Source organism: Zonotrichia leucophrys, chromosome 12 (genome assembly GCF_028769735.1).
Source record: "Zonotrichia leucophrys gambelii isolate GWCS_2022_RI chromosome 12, RI_Zleu_2.0, whole genome shotgun sequence".
Lineage (NCBI taxonomy): Eukaryota > Metazoa > Chordata > Aves > Passeriformes > Passerellidae > Zonotrichia > Zonotrichia leucophrys.
Genome location: NC_088182.1, coordinates 12,716,816 through 12,733,904, shown reverse-complemented (window position 1 = coordinate 12,733,904; position 17,089 = coordinate 12,716,816). Strand labels below are relative to the sequence as shown.

General features: G+C 35.3%; 1 protein-coding gene across 2 annotated transcripts in view; it reads right to left on the bottom strand.

Annotated features, from left to right (window-relative positions):
- Nucleotides 1-17,089, bottom strand: part of ERC2 (ELKS/RAB6-interacting/CAST family member 2) — a 406,178-nt gene that overhangs the window by 102,569 nt on the left and 286,520 nt on the right. Inside the window, exons 20-21 of one of the 2 annotated variants that reach the window (XM_064723899.1) lie at nucleotides 16,843-16,876; nucleotides 12,337-12,441 (exon numbers count right to left, since the gene is read on the bottom strand). The exons of the other annotated variant lie outside the window; for it this stretch is intronic. Coding sequence (XP_064579969.1) covers nucleotides 12,344-12,441; nucleotides 16,843-16,876 — 132 coding nt within the window. The 3' untranslated portion in view covers nucleotides 12,337-12,343. Of the gene's footprint in view, nucleotides 1-12,336; nucleotides 12,442-16,842; nucleotides 16,877-17,089 lie in introns of those variants that run through there. 2 annotated transcript variants of the gene reach the window in all.

Sequence of the window (17,089 nt, the reverse complement as noted above, 5' to 3'; positions counted from 1 at the left end):
CAGAGAGCACAGCAGAGAGCGTGGATGCGACTCCAAAGTGGCTCCAGCCCTGTGGCTGGGGGGACTGCCTATCTCTGACAGCAGTCAGCACCTCTCAGGGCTTTTCCTTGAGAAAACCAAGAGACAAATGCAATGACAACTGGTATTTCATTGATGTTAAGTAGGTCAGCGCAGGGAGGCTTTTTTACTTTTTTTCCTATTTTTAAGGTAGCATTATGGTACTGTAACTAAGAGAATACTACAAATAGATATTAGAAGATTTCAATTAGTATAAATTTTCCATTCTTTGATGAACATTTTCTCTTGTATTTTTTCATAAACTTCCCAGAACAATTTATACAAATCTTAGTTATTCTTTTTTTTCTTTTTTAATCTTTTAGTATTCAATTGTAAAATCTTACGTACAAAAGTTTGTCATATGGCCTTTGATTAGATCAGGAGGAACTTTTGCTTCCAAACAAACCAGGACCTGCCAACCAGAGTGATCTGCAGGCAGTCCCACATTCACATACCCAAATATTCACTAACAATGCTTCAAAATTGTTTTCAAGACAAATAAAAGACAATAATTTCACACATTCTCATGATAATTTGTAGATGTGAAATCCAACACAATGCAATTCATCACTGAAGTAATATCTTTAGAGCAGATTTTTGCTACTATTTTCAAGATGTCAACAGCTTCAGATTTTAAACAACAGCTAGATGATTTTATTACTCGTGTGAAATCAGTAATTAACCATTCCATTATACAGCAACTATAGCATTTCAAAACAAAGATGAAAGCTATGAAAACACATACAGCCTTTTCTCACTTTCTACAGTGTTTAAAACTGCTCTGGTATGTTATTTATTTTTACTATGGAAGATTATAAAAGAGTACGATGGATGATGATGGTAGCCCTGTGATAGTTGTCATCAGACTGACTACATCAAAAGCTTTAAAGTTCAGTTCATCAGCTACATTTTCTCTCCTTTGTACACCTTCTGCACCTGCAGTGAAAAAGCTGAGGCCCAAGTTCAGGCAGAATGGCCTGACTCACACAGCTAAAATACAAGGAAGAGACAAAAACCTATTGAATTTATATAATTCATTTCTACAGTAACACATGAGGGTGATTTGGTGCTTCATAAATACAATGTTTAAGATAAGATAAATGCCTGTCAAAGAACATCTAGTTCATACAAATAATTTTGAGAATACATTTAGGTATATGCACAGGTGCAATGAATACTGTGTAAATGTGTGTTATGAATAGAACAATCAAAAGGAAGAAAGTGCTCTGAGTAAAAACTGAACAGTACTAAAAGAAAATAATACAAACAACAGGGCTTTCATTAACTCCAACAGGCCCAGGACTTCAACTTCCAGCCTTAACTCTCATGTCAAGTGATTGACACATTGCCAGTATATAATCAGTAAAAAATAACCAAATACATACAGCTAAACAAATCCCTACTTTTAACGAGACCCCTCTGTCTTCAGCAGTGAGCAATTAATATCAAATATATAATATCAAATATATAATACCAGCAGTATTGAAATCTTTTAAGAATAAAAGAAAGGTAACTTTTAAACTAATATAAAACATCCCAATAAAAATAAAAGCTATAAATGTCTTCCATTAAGAACAAAAGTATTTTAACAGGAATAAAGACTAGTCACAAATCTGTCCAAGGTTTGGAAAACGAACATTGCTTGGGAGGTTCCTCCCTTTGTTTAGTAAAAACTAAGTTACAGTAAAACAACAATCATGCCTAAAAATTCACAAATCCAAAATGCCCTTCAGCTCCAGTCAGTGTAGCAACACCCATTTATCTAATTAAGCATAGAGCTGGTATTCACACACTCAATGAGAAAACTGAAATGAACACTGCAAACAGTCATGCTCCTTTTTTTCCCTTGCCTTGCATGCTACTGATGCTCATTTCAAAGCTAGCAAGCTTTTTTCCAAAACAAGCCAAACAAAAAGAAAAATAAATTTTTTACAAAAGTCCTAACTTGAAATAATGAAAACAAAAAGCAGAACAATAGCTAATAGTTAATGCCTTTAAACACATCCTTATATAGCAACATGACCAAATTCTGGTCTGCTTTGTACTGCTAGTTTTAGCAAGCACATCTTGAAAGAGAATTGTTCACCACATCTCAGCAAAGACAAATCTAGGCACCACATTTGTTTTATAACAGCCTTCTCCTCCTTCTCCCTGAAGCATATGAAACACATCCAATAGTTTGAAGTGAACAGCGAATGTTTGCCTGAGCAATATTCTCTCATCCACTCTGCAGACAATTTCTGTTTTGAAGGAGTTTTTTACTGAATGGCACTGATGCCTTGTGAAGAATGCCTACACAGCGTCTAACAAGGCCAAATTTTAAATTTACAGACTTCATGGGCTGCTTCTAAAACCAAATTTAGCAGTCTAGCTGAATGATCCCATTTCCAAAAGCATTAGCTGTCAGCTGCTGCCAGGCACAGGCTCCAGTCACTCTCTGTTTCACGTGTGAAGGGAACCCTGCTCTGAGGATGTCACAGACAATAAATTTGTCCAAACATCCGATCTACTTCACATCTGACACAGAACACAGTCTACAGCACTGTACAAACAAAATACTGTACAAACAGGTTTTGTGCTGAGCTCTCTCTCACACATGCACAGCTTGTGGCAAAGCCTGAACTGTTTTTCCAGCGTCTGCTGCACTTCAGTGGTTGGAACTGGAAAGGGAAAACAAGCACTTGTGTTCTACCTGCACCACAAAACATTTTCTGAGGGTCACATGGCTTCAGTTACCCATGACAGATTGCTATATAGGCTTAATTCTTAAAACTTATCATCACCTCATGATTTTCTTTCTTCTTTTTTCCTCTGTAAGGGTGAGGAGAGGGGAAGAGATCTTGTTTCTAACAAGACTCAAACACTGCAGCTACTAAATGGGCTGGCCAGGGAGATTTCCCTGAACACTTTGTAGGTTCTCTACAACCTTACAGCACTTTCTGATCCTGAAGTTTAAAGGGCTGCACTTTTTTTTAAACTAACTATGTTTTAAACATAATTAGAGGCCCAGCCTGCACTATCTTTACTGAGGCAGAGTCCCACCTCAGGACCTCCAGAAAAGCTTGAAATGCATAAATCAATCATAACCATTAGTCTTGGAACAAAACAAGATCAGAAGCTAAATGTTTTGGTAGATCAGACACTTATGCTTTTTGGTAGGGAAAAATCCTCTTGAAGAAAAATCAACTACAATTCAAAAGCATATAATCTATTTTACACTGCTCTAATAGATGCTAAATAAATATTCCCTCAGTCTCTTGTCAGCAACTTTCAAAATCATTGTATTCTTTATACACAGATTTTCTTAAACCAAATCAAATGTTGTTTTGAGTCTCCAAAAGGGCAAAAACATGTTCCACATTGCAATGAAAATGCAGTCACAGTTTAAATAATTTCAACTGTATAACTACAAATTATGACAAATATATAAAGTACAAAATAGTAAGGTGAAGATTTTTTTCTAGAAACCCACATTCTTGCAGTTCAAATACTTTTAAAATTAAATTGTTTCTATTCTATTTTCCTCTCCAACATAAAATATATTCCTCATGCTCATTCTCTTGCTTTCTTCATGTTCACAATTAGCTTTTGATAGATGTCTGCAGTAAGAAAAAAAATACATAGAAACTTTTCTAAATAAGACGGATATACATCCAATTTAATTTTATTAATGTTGTGTTTTAATATACACTCAGTTGACTGAGAGATTTGATTTCCCTCAGCCATACTACTTGTTTTGAAAATCAGCAGAGTATAAGAGGCAGAATGGTAAAATGCCAAAGGCAATATAATGTGTAGAAGCTTTAATAAAACATTAATCTTTGCTTATGTGAGTAGATTTTGCTCCTCTGAACAGGCCCATTGAAGTAAATAAAATTGTTCCTGTCAGAAGTAGTGAGCAACATGTTCTACAAGCAATCCACCAAAGCCTGGTGTCTTCAGCAATGTTGAAACCACGGCGATTTTGGGCTACAAATTACCCACAGCTTCAAAGGCAAGCCCCAAACAAGTGGATATGCATCAACCATACCTGACACACCATAACAACACAATTTACACATCATTTGGGAGGCAAACAATTCAAGCTGCACTTTGTACTCTGGAATATCACAAGGAAATTATTGTATGGATGTCATTCTACGATAATATTTCAGGCAAAGGGCATGTATTGCACAGAGAGATTATACTTCCCTTACTAAATATCTGCTGCTTGTTTTAAAATTTCACTGAAACATTTCAGCTGAAGAGGTAGTCTCATGTTTTTCCATGAATATCACAAATTCTATTCTAGTAAAACTGCATGCTTAATCTGTGGCAAAATTTCTTAAGTATCAAACTTTCATACATACTCTGCAAAGATATTACAGTGCTCTTAAAGGGATTTTAGAAATGGTACAGCAAATTAATACTAGTTTAAAGAATTCACCTACCAAAAAAAAGAAAATTGTCTAGACAGATACAAATACATGTATTTTAAAGTTCTATACCCACCTACACCTTTAGCCACAATAATTTATGAAAAAAACAGAACCACTAGACCATTAAACCATTAGACACAGTTTCTCATTTTTCACTGCATATGAGAAAACATCATCACAGCATTCATAAACACACTTGTCAAGAAACACACAGCTCCATGCAGTGTAAAAGAAAACACAATTAGACTGCAACATGAAAAAGAGAGAAAAGAGAGTTTCTCACCCCTCAAAACAAAACTGGAACTTTGGTTTATAGGAACGGCTATGCCCATATACCCTCCTCATCATCCTGTGTGCCAGACATGAGGAGATGTACAGAGAAGGTGTTGGCATTGCAATGAAAGAAAGAAAGAAAGAAAGGTTAGTTACTTTGGTGCATATGAAATTCAATTTTCTTGGCTTTTAACAACATGATTTTTTTTCTAATGAAAGCCTGTGAACACACATGAACAAGCTTGTATTACATACACAAGAATCTGCATCTATAGCAACCAAAAAACAACAACAGTGATGTAAAATTTTTCCTCCCCATTAAAACAGTGTGTAGGAAGATGATTATAAGATTAATATTAAAAGATTATCTATTTTTTAATTGCACGCAATTCAAGCCAACAATGAGAGCAATGAAAAGGTCAAAACTTAGGTAAGCAAAAAAATTAATCAAATTGTCTTACCCTTTGTTAAAAGATACAAAACTGCTGAATAACCACAAAATTCATCATTAAGAAAGTAAAAGTACACTTTTCCAAAATGCTATCAATTAAATTTATCTTTTCAACATATGTTAAACACTGCTCATTTTTGGATGCTATTAAATAGTTCTTCCCCTTTTTTCCAGTTTTGAACCATTGGGTTTATTCATTTCAAGTTTTAGGGATAAATAACATTAATGACAAATACAAAAATTCATAACAATTTCTTAATTTGTTTTTAAAGGGGATTAATTTATGGTAGATAAGTTGAAAGCAGAAAGTCTTTCTTCACATTTACTATAAACTTAAATTTAATAATAAAATAAATTTTGATAAAATCTAAAAAATTGAAATGTTCTTCCCCAGATACACTAAGATGGCAATTTTGCAATGACTCTTTATCTGAACACACATAGATGTGCACACGCACAGCTATTTCTATATACAGTTCTAATGTGCCCAATGATGTGACACTCAGCTGCTAGAACTTAGAGGGGAACAGCACAATGTTTTTAATTTAACTCAGGATTTCAAAATAAAATAAAATCTTATCATTTTACTATCCTTAAAATTCAACCATTAGTATCTTAGAAATATTTAAAAAAACCATTCAACAACTACAAAACCTTGAAAGTTAGCTAGTGGAACATATTGCTGGCACTTAATTAAATCCAAAAATCTAATAAAATGAATGGTAATTAATTATGATTGAAATGGACAGGAATTTTAGCCTGAAAGTATACACTGCCAGTATCACTACTGTTCCTAACCCATTCTTGGAATAAAAAAGAGCTCCCAGATGTCAACTGTTATTAAAAACCAGATGTTAAGATAGATGTCTTGCATGTTGCTGAATTAAGTAAAGAAATCTGACAGTCAACTATAAACTTAGCTATCATTTAACACAGAAGAAATGTGGGTAAATTTTTTACAGTTAACTCAGAACACATCTGAGTCACAAGGTCTGCACAAATACACCACAAAGCAATGGCAGAGTAAGGCCTGAATATCCTTATTTATTTTTGAAACAAAGGCACAGGTTCTGTAAAACCTGCAATGGGCTGGGTTTGCCTCACTGAAAACACAAGTTATTCCTCTGGATTCTGCAGGAGCCACTCCTGGTCAGGCCCACTAATGCTAATTGAACTGACTTTCAAGCTGACAAGAATTTTTGCCAGATAAAGGTTGAAGAAAGAATGAAGGATTTCTTTTCCACTGAGTAGTTTGATCCTATTTCACTAACATAATGCATTAGGTTAATCTTTGGTGATATCCTTAAAAACAGCAAGAAATCAACAAAATGGACAAGACAACAAGTTTCCAAGTGACTCCTCCCCTAGCTACACACGGCTAGATTTTTACTTCAATTATTTGTGCCATCTGCTTTTGGCAGAATTCTAGACAAGCTGAAAAATCAAATATTGTCAAATACTTGTAAAGAGTTTTATGGGAAATTAAAGACAAATATAGTTTGACACTGATCCTGATATACAAAAAGCAATAAATCAAAAGCTGGAGCTCAGTTAATGTCAATCAACATGGCTTTATTGAGCACCAGTCCTGTCAAAATAACTTTCTATCTTTACCAATTACAGAGAGACTCTTTTTTATAATATAAGTGCTTTGAAATAATATGCTGAGATTTCTGTAAGGCATTTGATTATGTGCCACATGACACAGTGTCAGAACAATTAGCTCTGTACTGAGTGAATGTTTGCTGGAGAAGGAAGGGAACCTATAGATATCTTTCTCATCCCAAACTTGTTCCATATTCCCATGATCTAAAAGAAAAGCCTGACAGTCTTCTTGGAAAAGTGACCAGATGTGGAATTATCTGAATAAATGTTATCAGACACAGACACATATGCCTGAAATCATAAATACACTATCAGAATTGGGCAACTGTCATAATTAGAAGAAAGGGAACTGCTTCTGAAATCAAGGACAGCAAAAAGGTCTTTACAGGTCATGGTGGAAATGAACACATGGTACAATGTTGGATTTACCAAGACAAATACAGGCAGAGAAAAAACTCAGAATTTTTGCTGGATCTTTAGACAGTAGCATATGACCATTAAGGGAATTTCACATCTGGTCCTCATGTCACACTCTTGTGAATATTTGACAGACTGTAAACAGATCAGGAAACAGCTAGAAAATTATTGAAAAATAAACTTGGCAGTGAGAAACAGGAGACTCAACTCAAATGATCTCTCAGACAGCATTAAAAGATTTTCTGATCATTATTAAGAAACATAGAGAAAAGGAGACAGATCTTTTCCCTAGTAAAAAACATCTAGATAGAGATTTAGAGAATGTAGTTACACTGCAAATACAGGACATATTTTTCAGTAATTTATCATTTCTGGATTATTTGAAGATTTCATATCAAGCCTTAGACACTTTCTAAAAGATATGGTTAATTACATTCAAACTAATTTTTAAATTATAGATTTGATGAAGAAATTGAGTAGTCCACATTATGATCACAGTCCACTTAACCTTCAACAGCTAATAAATTAATAAAAATCCTTTTCCATCATTTTTCCTCACATCTGTTTCAATGAAAATGCATGCCATGATCCATCTTATCCTGTATATAAAAATTGATTACATATTTTCCAATTTTTTGATTAGCAATTTCATAAAATTAAGCACAGTCTTCTGTTTTGACATTAAATTGAATAAAAATAATTTTAAAACCAAGAAAAACCAAACATCACTGTATTTTAAACTTTTAATACTAAGAATAACCTCAAAACCAGTCTCAACTGGTGTAAATCCTAACTTCCAGTTACAAATTTTTCTGTATGGATAGGAACAAGTACCCAAAAGCACAGGATGAAAAGCACTTAAGAATCAGGACTGTAAATTTGACAGGTTCCATGAATAAAGTATTATACCAAGAAGCTAAAGTTTGGTGCCCCAGTGCAAGCAGATGATGGAGGGAATACAGAATTCTTCACTGAATTCTCAGAAAAATAAAATTCACCACTTATTTCTGCATTCTTGACACACAGTGAAGCAAAATAAAAGTTGCAGTTACGCCTTATCATTTATTAATATTGGAACAGAGGATTCCAGAAGTAAGCTTAGTTTTTCATATCAGTGTGTGTATCCTACAGAATCATTAATCTATGGCTCTTTCAAACAATAAACTGCAATCAAGCAATTTTTCATTAATGTTTGTGTACATTAACTGCTTTTTAAACTTGGATCTTTCATTGGTTTATAAGGTCAAGAATAGCAATTCAATGACAGAAACTGCAAAGCAAAATCTCAGTTACTGACAAGTAAAACAGGAAAACACCCAAAATTTGAGAGATACCATTTGACTTGAGAAATTAGTACACACACTTGTCATAAAATTGTTAACAATTCCGAGTGTTTAAAATATTGAATGCCTTGTATTTTTAGGACAGACATCCCAGTAACTAATTTGGACCTGTATTTATAGTAAAGTGGAATAATCTCAAATACTATTGAGGCTTTTTACAAATTATTGATTTTATTTCATACTTTTGCTTTTTTTCTTTTAATTTCTGTGCTGCTGTTTGCTACAATTGCCTACTATCTTAAAAACAAGTATCTGCTATAACAAAATGTGATTTACTGCTCTAATCCAATTGCCACAAAACCTCAAATATGGCTTCAAAGCATCAAAATGAGGAAGTTAAAAAACAATGCTTGGAAAATATTACACACAGATGTAGAAATGTACAGAGACATTTTCTGTTTTGCTACATATTTTGGAGTATATCTCAATGCAACTTTGCAGGCAGATTTTTTAGGCATCCATTCTCCAAGGCTCATCAGGGTCAGCAGTAAATTTGAGACTGGTCTTCAGGTAACCTCACACAGCAGGTTAGAAACAAAGGAGGACTCTAATCATGGTCTGCACAATTAGGTCTAGCTACAAAATTTGAATAATCAGATGCCAGAAATTGTCAGCCCAGTCGTTGCCATTCTGCATGTAGAATATTCTTGATCACTGGTGAACACAGAGTAGCTGCAGGAGGTAATATTTGTGTTCCAACAGCAACAGATCTACAGCCACTACAGCGGTCCTGAGAGTCACCTCTGTACAATACACCTGTCTTGGGGGGTATTCTGAATTAATCTGGCCCAAAACTGTTCCCTTTAGCAATTTCACAGGGCTGGAGGACCTGCAGGAATGTATCTTTCATTTAAGTTGAATCAAACAAGAACTTGGGATGCCCAATCCAACACCACATCTGGGTATGAACCATATGCAAGAAGTGGAAATGACCAGGAGGACTCGATTCGAATCTGCATTCTTGATGAGAACTAAAACTCTACTATAGGTGTACTCAAAGACTGCAAAAGACACATTACTCTGTGGCCACCTCATGAAAATGTGTCAGAGCACAATCCTTTGCATTCCTTTGGCATGCAAGTATCTTTATAAAACCTATTCTTTAAAAAAAAAAGTCCTGATCTCTTTCTAACTTTCGCAATAGAGGCAACATTAAAAACTTGATGAGTTAAGCTTTTCTGGCTCTCTTCCCACAATAGGAGACCCTTCCTGACAAGGCTCATCACATTTCCCTTTCATGTTCTTCATGCTGAGAATTAATGTCTTAACTTGGGTTAAATAAATCTAGCAATAACCTGCTCATCTCTGCAACTAACTTTCTGATGACTGATTTACACTGCTCTCCTTATTATCTACGGCCTCTAATGGGTCATTAAACATGTAACTGCTGGCTCTGAACTGTGAAATTGTCCTACTTACAGCAAATACTTACATTTACAAATATGAATTTCCCCTTTTTACAAAGAAATCTACCTGCTATGCAATGACATTTCTTTCAAATCAAGAACTTCGTTTAAAAATCAGAATCTTTCAGAGCTTAGAGAGACTTTCATCTGCTGCTCAGTTTCTGGGAGCAAACATAGCTGAGGTCTAATCACATGAACTCTCCATGCACAGAAGAATTGACTACAGAAGAGTTTTGTGCATGAATGATTTTGAATGATTTGAAGAACTGAGCCTTTAGCTAAAAAGTGGAAAGACTAACAGTGGATTCATTTAAGTGTTTGGGGCACAGAGCTTTAAAAGATCTTTATTTTATGTTTCATTTGTATATTCAAAAAGATGAATAAATCTTAAAAATTGCTTCAGCAATATGTATTTATGTCAGAGGTCTATTTTCAAAGTTATCCATAACAGAAGGGGTCACAAGTGACCATGCATCACCCAGTTATGAAAATGGCCTTAAATCCCATCTCGCCATTTGTTCTATTTGTATATAGTTGGGTTAAAATCAATCACAAATACAGCCATGGGGGAAAAGTGAAATGTTGTTTCTGACCATTTACTTTACAGCACCCAGACTAGTGGTCACATGAATAAGATGTTTCAGCAGATACCCATGCATTCTGAAGTTTTATCACTAGATGAAGCGGAAACTCAATGCTTCTTACAAGAACTGGTCCGTGAAATCAGATTTGCAATGCAAAAATTTATGGTCCCCTTTGTAGTGAAAGCCTGTGACATGTTATCTCACTTAAGTAACCAGTGCCAGATATGCAACTTTTGTTATCAAATTACTGTCTCCCAGAAATGCATTTTTGGCTCTCTCAATTGGTCTAAAGACCTATTTTAGACTATGATGGTGGCAGATAATTTTTCTGCTAAGAAATGTAAGATAAATGTAAACCTCTCTATAAGTGTTGTATATTATAACACACACATTCAGGGGAAATGAAGGGGAGAGATTTCTATAGCTAAACATGATCTCAAAAAATTCTTCCATATGTGGAAAAGACTGGAAAGCTAACATATAAATATAGATATATATAAATATACACACTGCTCAGTGTGTGTACATTTATATCACATTCATTAAACTTCAAAATATAAAATAAATTAATTTCTGTAAGGAGAGGTATAACTTTTCAATGTGCAAAATACATCTCCCAAAGTATCAAAGACAGCAAAACCTATTTCCTACGTCTTATTTTTACTATAACTCCAGTTTAGCTGGTCTTTTTGCAAATTAAAAATTTTATATCATTAAAAGATATTTAAAAAGCAGGCTGGCTACAGTATAATTGCAATTAAGAGTCATAATAAAAGCATTAATAAATATTCCAAATTTCCATTGGCTTTTACTTTCAAGTGAGAAATCTTGAGTAGCTCACCATGTTTTTAACTGCAAAATGGCAGCAAATCAAAACCAAGAACCAGAGTATTCCTGAAAGATACATTCAGATTCAGAGATATTCTTCCAAATTTCAAGGCTCTTTCTTTTCTTCCTTCATAAGCACAATGTAACTCACAATAACCCTTAGGTTTGAAGCCAAACCTCAAAATGTGGCCAAGCCTATGTGGAAAGCTATTTCAGTTTTCTTCTTAGGACAAAGTAGACAGAAATACCTAGACAGATGTCAGGAAAAATTTCCTATATCCATTGAAATAAGCACATGATAACACTGAAAGAGTTTTGAGAAATGCTTAGACAGAAGTTACTTCCTCATTAGAGGAGATTTGTCATTCAGTAGCTGCTTATAATAAACAATATTGCTATGAAAACTGCATACAACTTAATTGGAAAATTGGTGTTTTCAAGGTGACCATGATACAAATAGGATTTTATTGCATTCAGTTCAACAAGTCTGAACAATGTGTGATATGAATCACAAGTTCTTTGTTCCAGAAGAATAATATGTGCAGCAAAGATGAAAAATTAGATGAAAGATTAAAAATCTGAAAGCATTTATCTGACTAATTTGCACTGCACTTCTGAGTTCTCAAAACACTAATTCAGCACAATACTAGTTATTTACAGTGGATATGTCTGAGATTGTTTATACTGAATGTACTGACAAGCAAACCTTGCCCTGCCCAAATTCCTAAATTAAATAAATCCATGTGACTCCGATGAGCTTAGTGCAGGCTCAGCTCGGTGCTAATGCAATTGCGTGCTGCCCTGCAGCTTGAGGCACCAGCAGAACAAGTTCACATCCATTTGGGGAACAGACAAGAGCAAGCTCACACCTGCCTAAAAACAATGTGTAAACATACAGGATAAAGAAACACACAGAATATTAAACAAAATCTGGGTCAGGGAGGAAGGCAGTCATTCCAACTTAGTGCATTAGGCAGCTATATCGTATCACTCCTTTTATGTAGGCCAATGTCATTGGTTTTCTCCTTCTTTTCTCTTTTCTTCTTTTTTCCTGGACAACTAAAAGACAAAGTTTTAATGCAGAAAAATCCCAAACAAGAGATTTCATTTATCCAGGTACTAAACATCTGCTCTGACTGACATTTCTACTCACAGTCTAAAGAAATTTGAAGAATTTTATGCTTTTCAAATAACCACGGTTAATGCGTTAGCTAAAATACTCTGTTTTATGTTTTTATGGCTGTTAGGTTTTGTTGTTTCGTTTTGTGTTGATTTTTTTTTAAAAGGAAAAATCTCAGTTTTGATATTCCTGAGCCTGTTCAGGAGTTTGAGGTTGGCAATTTTCCAGGGTGGCCACAGAATACAAGGCATTATGCTAACGACCAGGACTGCCAAAATACACAAAGTAGTATGCTCGCCCTTCCCCTAAAATTACATATGGATCAATACAGTGATTTGTAGATCAGGATCCAGACACTAAAATAATAATCGTTGTTTGACTGTCCTGTGGTTCTGATTTCCAAGTCATCCACCTCAAACAAAATCCCATCTGACCTGTTCAGAGTTTTTCACATATCATCTTTCAGCAGCTCCAAGGATATTTAGCAGTTCCAGCTGATAAATAAAGACCTGTTGCCAAGACCAGTCACCACTTTACAAATCAATAAACACTTTTTTTTCAGAGCACATGGTCTTCTTCAGAAAGTTAGTTTTTAGTGGCATACACCTACTTGGCAACAGTCAGTTTGTTGTCAAGTTTCATGCATCACTGCATGTGATTTCTTTTCTCAAATGGAGAAAAGAATGCTTTTAAAAAGCCTGTTTAAAATGAGGCACATTTAATAGTAAGACAGCTACAAGCTCATTCTGGAACAGCTGGCCTTGTGACTGGAGGAAGGGAAGCTCCAGACCCTGCCCCATCTCTGTCCTGATAAGGAGGACTTTTCCTTTAGATAGGAGGATAGTTTAGAAACCTTGAAGTACCTTTTAGGCCTCCTCGCTGAGATCTCAGAGGAACAGAAAACTTGTTGGTGAGTTTGTAACAAATTACTTCTAAACACTAAATCTTGTAGAAGAGCCATCAAAAATGTTTTAAGTAGGGAAAAAAAAATCTCTGTGTAGTCAGACAGGATTAAAAGATGTAAAAGGACATCTTTTTACATGCTTAGGCACCATGTGACATTCCATCCTCAATTATAGCTTCTAAGAATAGGGCCAACTGTTTGGAAAGCATTCAAGTTCCTAAACGCCCTATGATATTCACATTTTTCTAAAAATCTGATTATTTTCTATGAGCACATAATCTCTCATAAAACAAAATCAAAATATATTTGTAGCCCTGGTGACCACAGAGTAAAGCATTCAGCTTTGAATCCACTACAGCTCAGGTATTCAGAAAACTCTTAGGAGATTAAGAATACTGTACATTTTATTTCTTTTAAAATCTCCAGTACTATGGGAAGTAAGAAGATTTGACAGTTGTTATAATCATCAGGATTGGCAATAAAATCCAAAGTATGAAAATTATTCAGATATTATACCTCCAGTCTTGCACTGTGTTAATGCAGAATCAAGTTCTTCCCTATGACCTCTCCAATAGCCTCATTTCCTATTAAGAATGCCATCAGACTAACTTAATCTAAGACATACTTGTGTCAGATTACCTACACTTTTTTCCTGTAGAAATGCCACTTTTAATTTCATAATCAATTAAAGTTTTTTACTAAGCAGCCCATAAGCAGAATCTTGAACTTAGAACCTTCAACCACATCTTAATGCTCTCATGAATTTGAGGAAGCCCTGGGTGATAAGCAAAGATTGCTGTTCATTATGTGGAGACTATCCTGGAGTTAGAGATTGGTCATACAAGTTGAGGACTGTAAGGACTTTGAACAGGGAGCTAAAAATGCCCAGAGAAATGAACAGTAAGTGAATATGGGTGACTGGAGCCTCAAACTCAGGACAGGAAACAAACAGGGAGGGACTGAGAGGCTCCTGAGATCAGAAAACCAAAGGGAACAAGAGGTGACAAATTCACCAGAACTGCGGCCAGCAGGGCAGAATTCTCTGTTGGCTGGTAACTCACAGGGCTGCTCCCATACTGAAAGGACACAAGTGACAGAAGGAGGGCTGCCCAGCGAGGCAGCTGTGGCAGGGAATACAAATGTGCTGATTCCCAACTTCCAACAACAGCAATTTGCTTGAGCAAAGAGAGCACACAGTCACTTTGTGTCACTGGTGTGTCACAAGCAGGCACTTCCTTCAAAACATTTTCTATAAAAGGGAGAAACTGAAAGATGATGTGGGCAACTGAGGCCAAGACAAAAAGGTTTTAAGGAAAAAGAATGTAGAGGTGAAAAATACAAGAGGCAGGGAGCTGGACAGTTGGGATTGGGGGAAAGTCTGTGCTGTGGGGCAAGATAGGTGCTAAATCTGGAAGTTCCAATTTATTTAGACATGGGGTTTTTTTGTTTCAGCTAACTCCTGGATGCAACAAGCCAGATTAGATTACTGTAATGCACTCTACAAGGGACTACATACTACAACTCCTTGGAAACTGAAGCTAGAGCAAAATGCTTATTCAGCTCATTTTCATTCTAGGAGTATTACACCCGCACTTCAGGATACACACTGACTGCCAAAATGTTTCCAGGTGGAAATTAAGAAAGATTGCCAACTCTCAAGCCAAAACTGAAGAGAATAAATTTAAGTTTTTGTGCAAAGCTGCAAAATTATCTTTTTTTTTCCTGTTTTTTTAAAGACTAGTAAAAAATTGTTAATATCTGTTACTGACATGGCAGCACTCAATCCCCTGAAATTTATTTATGTCAAATAAAAATCAGATGTACCAAAATAACCAGAGATCACATCATGACCAACTGTAAAAAGACCACTTGTATGGGCAGATGAGAGTTAGAGTCTTCATACTCTTTATGAAGTTTCCTTACAACTTGACCAGAGTTAGGTCCAGACAAGGATGGCAAAAAAAGGTCACTCATCCATGCCTCTCCCTACAGAGCAAAAAAAGAGGGAATAAAGGCTAAAAGTGTCTGGAAATTTGTCTTTGTTCCCTAGCAGCAGCCAGAAGACCAAAACATATCCATTTTATCTAAAAAAAGGTACTCAGCAAGTTCCTTCAAGAGAAGTCAGACATCCTGTTCTTCACTAAGTCGAGTCATTCTGCCACATGCTGCCCATGGCAGAATAGGAAATCAGCTAAGAGTTATAACAAAAACTTAATCATTAAAAAATATCAATACCTAAAGAGGAATAGTCACATACCTAGAATCTGTGTGTAATGTTGAATGGGAAATGCAGGTTTCTATGGCATACAGCAATCAAATTGCTGCACAAATGAATGTTGTAAAGAGGGGTAAATAACAACATAAAAAGTAAAGAGAAAAGTAAAATCCATGATTGAAAAATGTAAGATAAAGCAATGTCTAGTGTTCATTCATTATTACCCTTGACTGTGCTGTTCTCAAATGTTATTTCAGTAAGGATTTTGCTAAGAATCTCCTATTTGCTTTCTTTACAAGTAAACATTTGCTGGGCTAATCCATTGTTCACAGTCTGTGGAAATTTTGGGATGACAGCACTTCAGGGGAACACCTATTATGAGTCCAATACAAGCTGAAACAAAGCTCTATTCATCTAACCTGTTCTTAGAAACCTCCAAGAAAGGACCTTCCATTACATGTATATGAAAGAATGTCCACATTTTGTTTCCACTTACAGATTCATTAGACTCATAGTGAAAAAGTTTTCTTTTTAAAAACTAACCTAGTTATTCCTGGCAAAATTAAATTTACTGCTCCTAGCCTTTCCCCATTGGGCACTGGAATACAATTGATCATCGTCTTTTTTACAGCAACATTTTATGTATTAGAAGACTTATGCCTCCCATTTGGTACTTTCTAGACTAAACAAACCATGTTCTTTAAGCCTTCCCCACAGGTCATGTTCTCTAAAACTTCTATCATTCTTGTTGCTCTCCTTCTGTCCCTTTCTACTTTGTCTATGTTTCCTAAAGCATGGAGATCAAAACTGTAAACAGCTTTTCAGATGAGCTCTCTCCAGTGCTCCAAAGAACAGAATAATTGCTTCCTGCTTCTTCTTCAGTATTATATCTATCCTAGAATTAGATCCAACTTCACTGCAATGGTATTCCAGATATTATACCTCCAGTATAATAGATTCCTTTTTCCATGCTATTACCTCAATAGCATATGTGACTTCTCCCCTGTAAGCAGACTTGTCTTTGCTGAATTTCAAATTTCTTATTCTAGACTCTCTCCAGTTTATCAAGACTGGAGCAGCTTATTGAGCAGTTTGACTGCTCCTGCTGTGCTTGGAGCTTCTTACATCTCTATACATGACTAACAATATTAATGGCATTTCTATTTCACCACTGAAATAATCTCTAAATAAATACTCCACGGAGTCAGATAAAGGACAGACCTCTTTGGAATCCTGCTGTAACTGGCCCTCCTGCCTGAAAATGAGCAATAGAAAATTTGTCTATTGGTTGCACACCCATGTCATGGCAATCTCATAATTATTCAAATTAAAAAATACCATTTTAATTAAAGCTTTTGTTATTGGACTTAATTTTACATTATTTATTAATTACATTGCAAAATTATATATTTATTTGCATATTACAAATATCTGGTGGGATAGCGTAAAACACCTGATGAATTAAGAG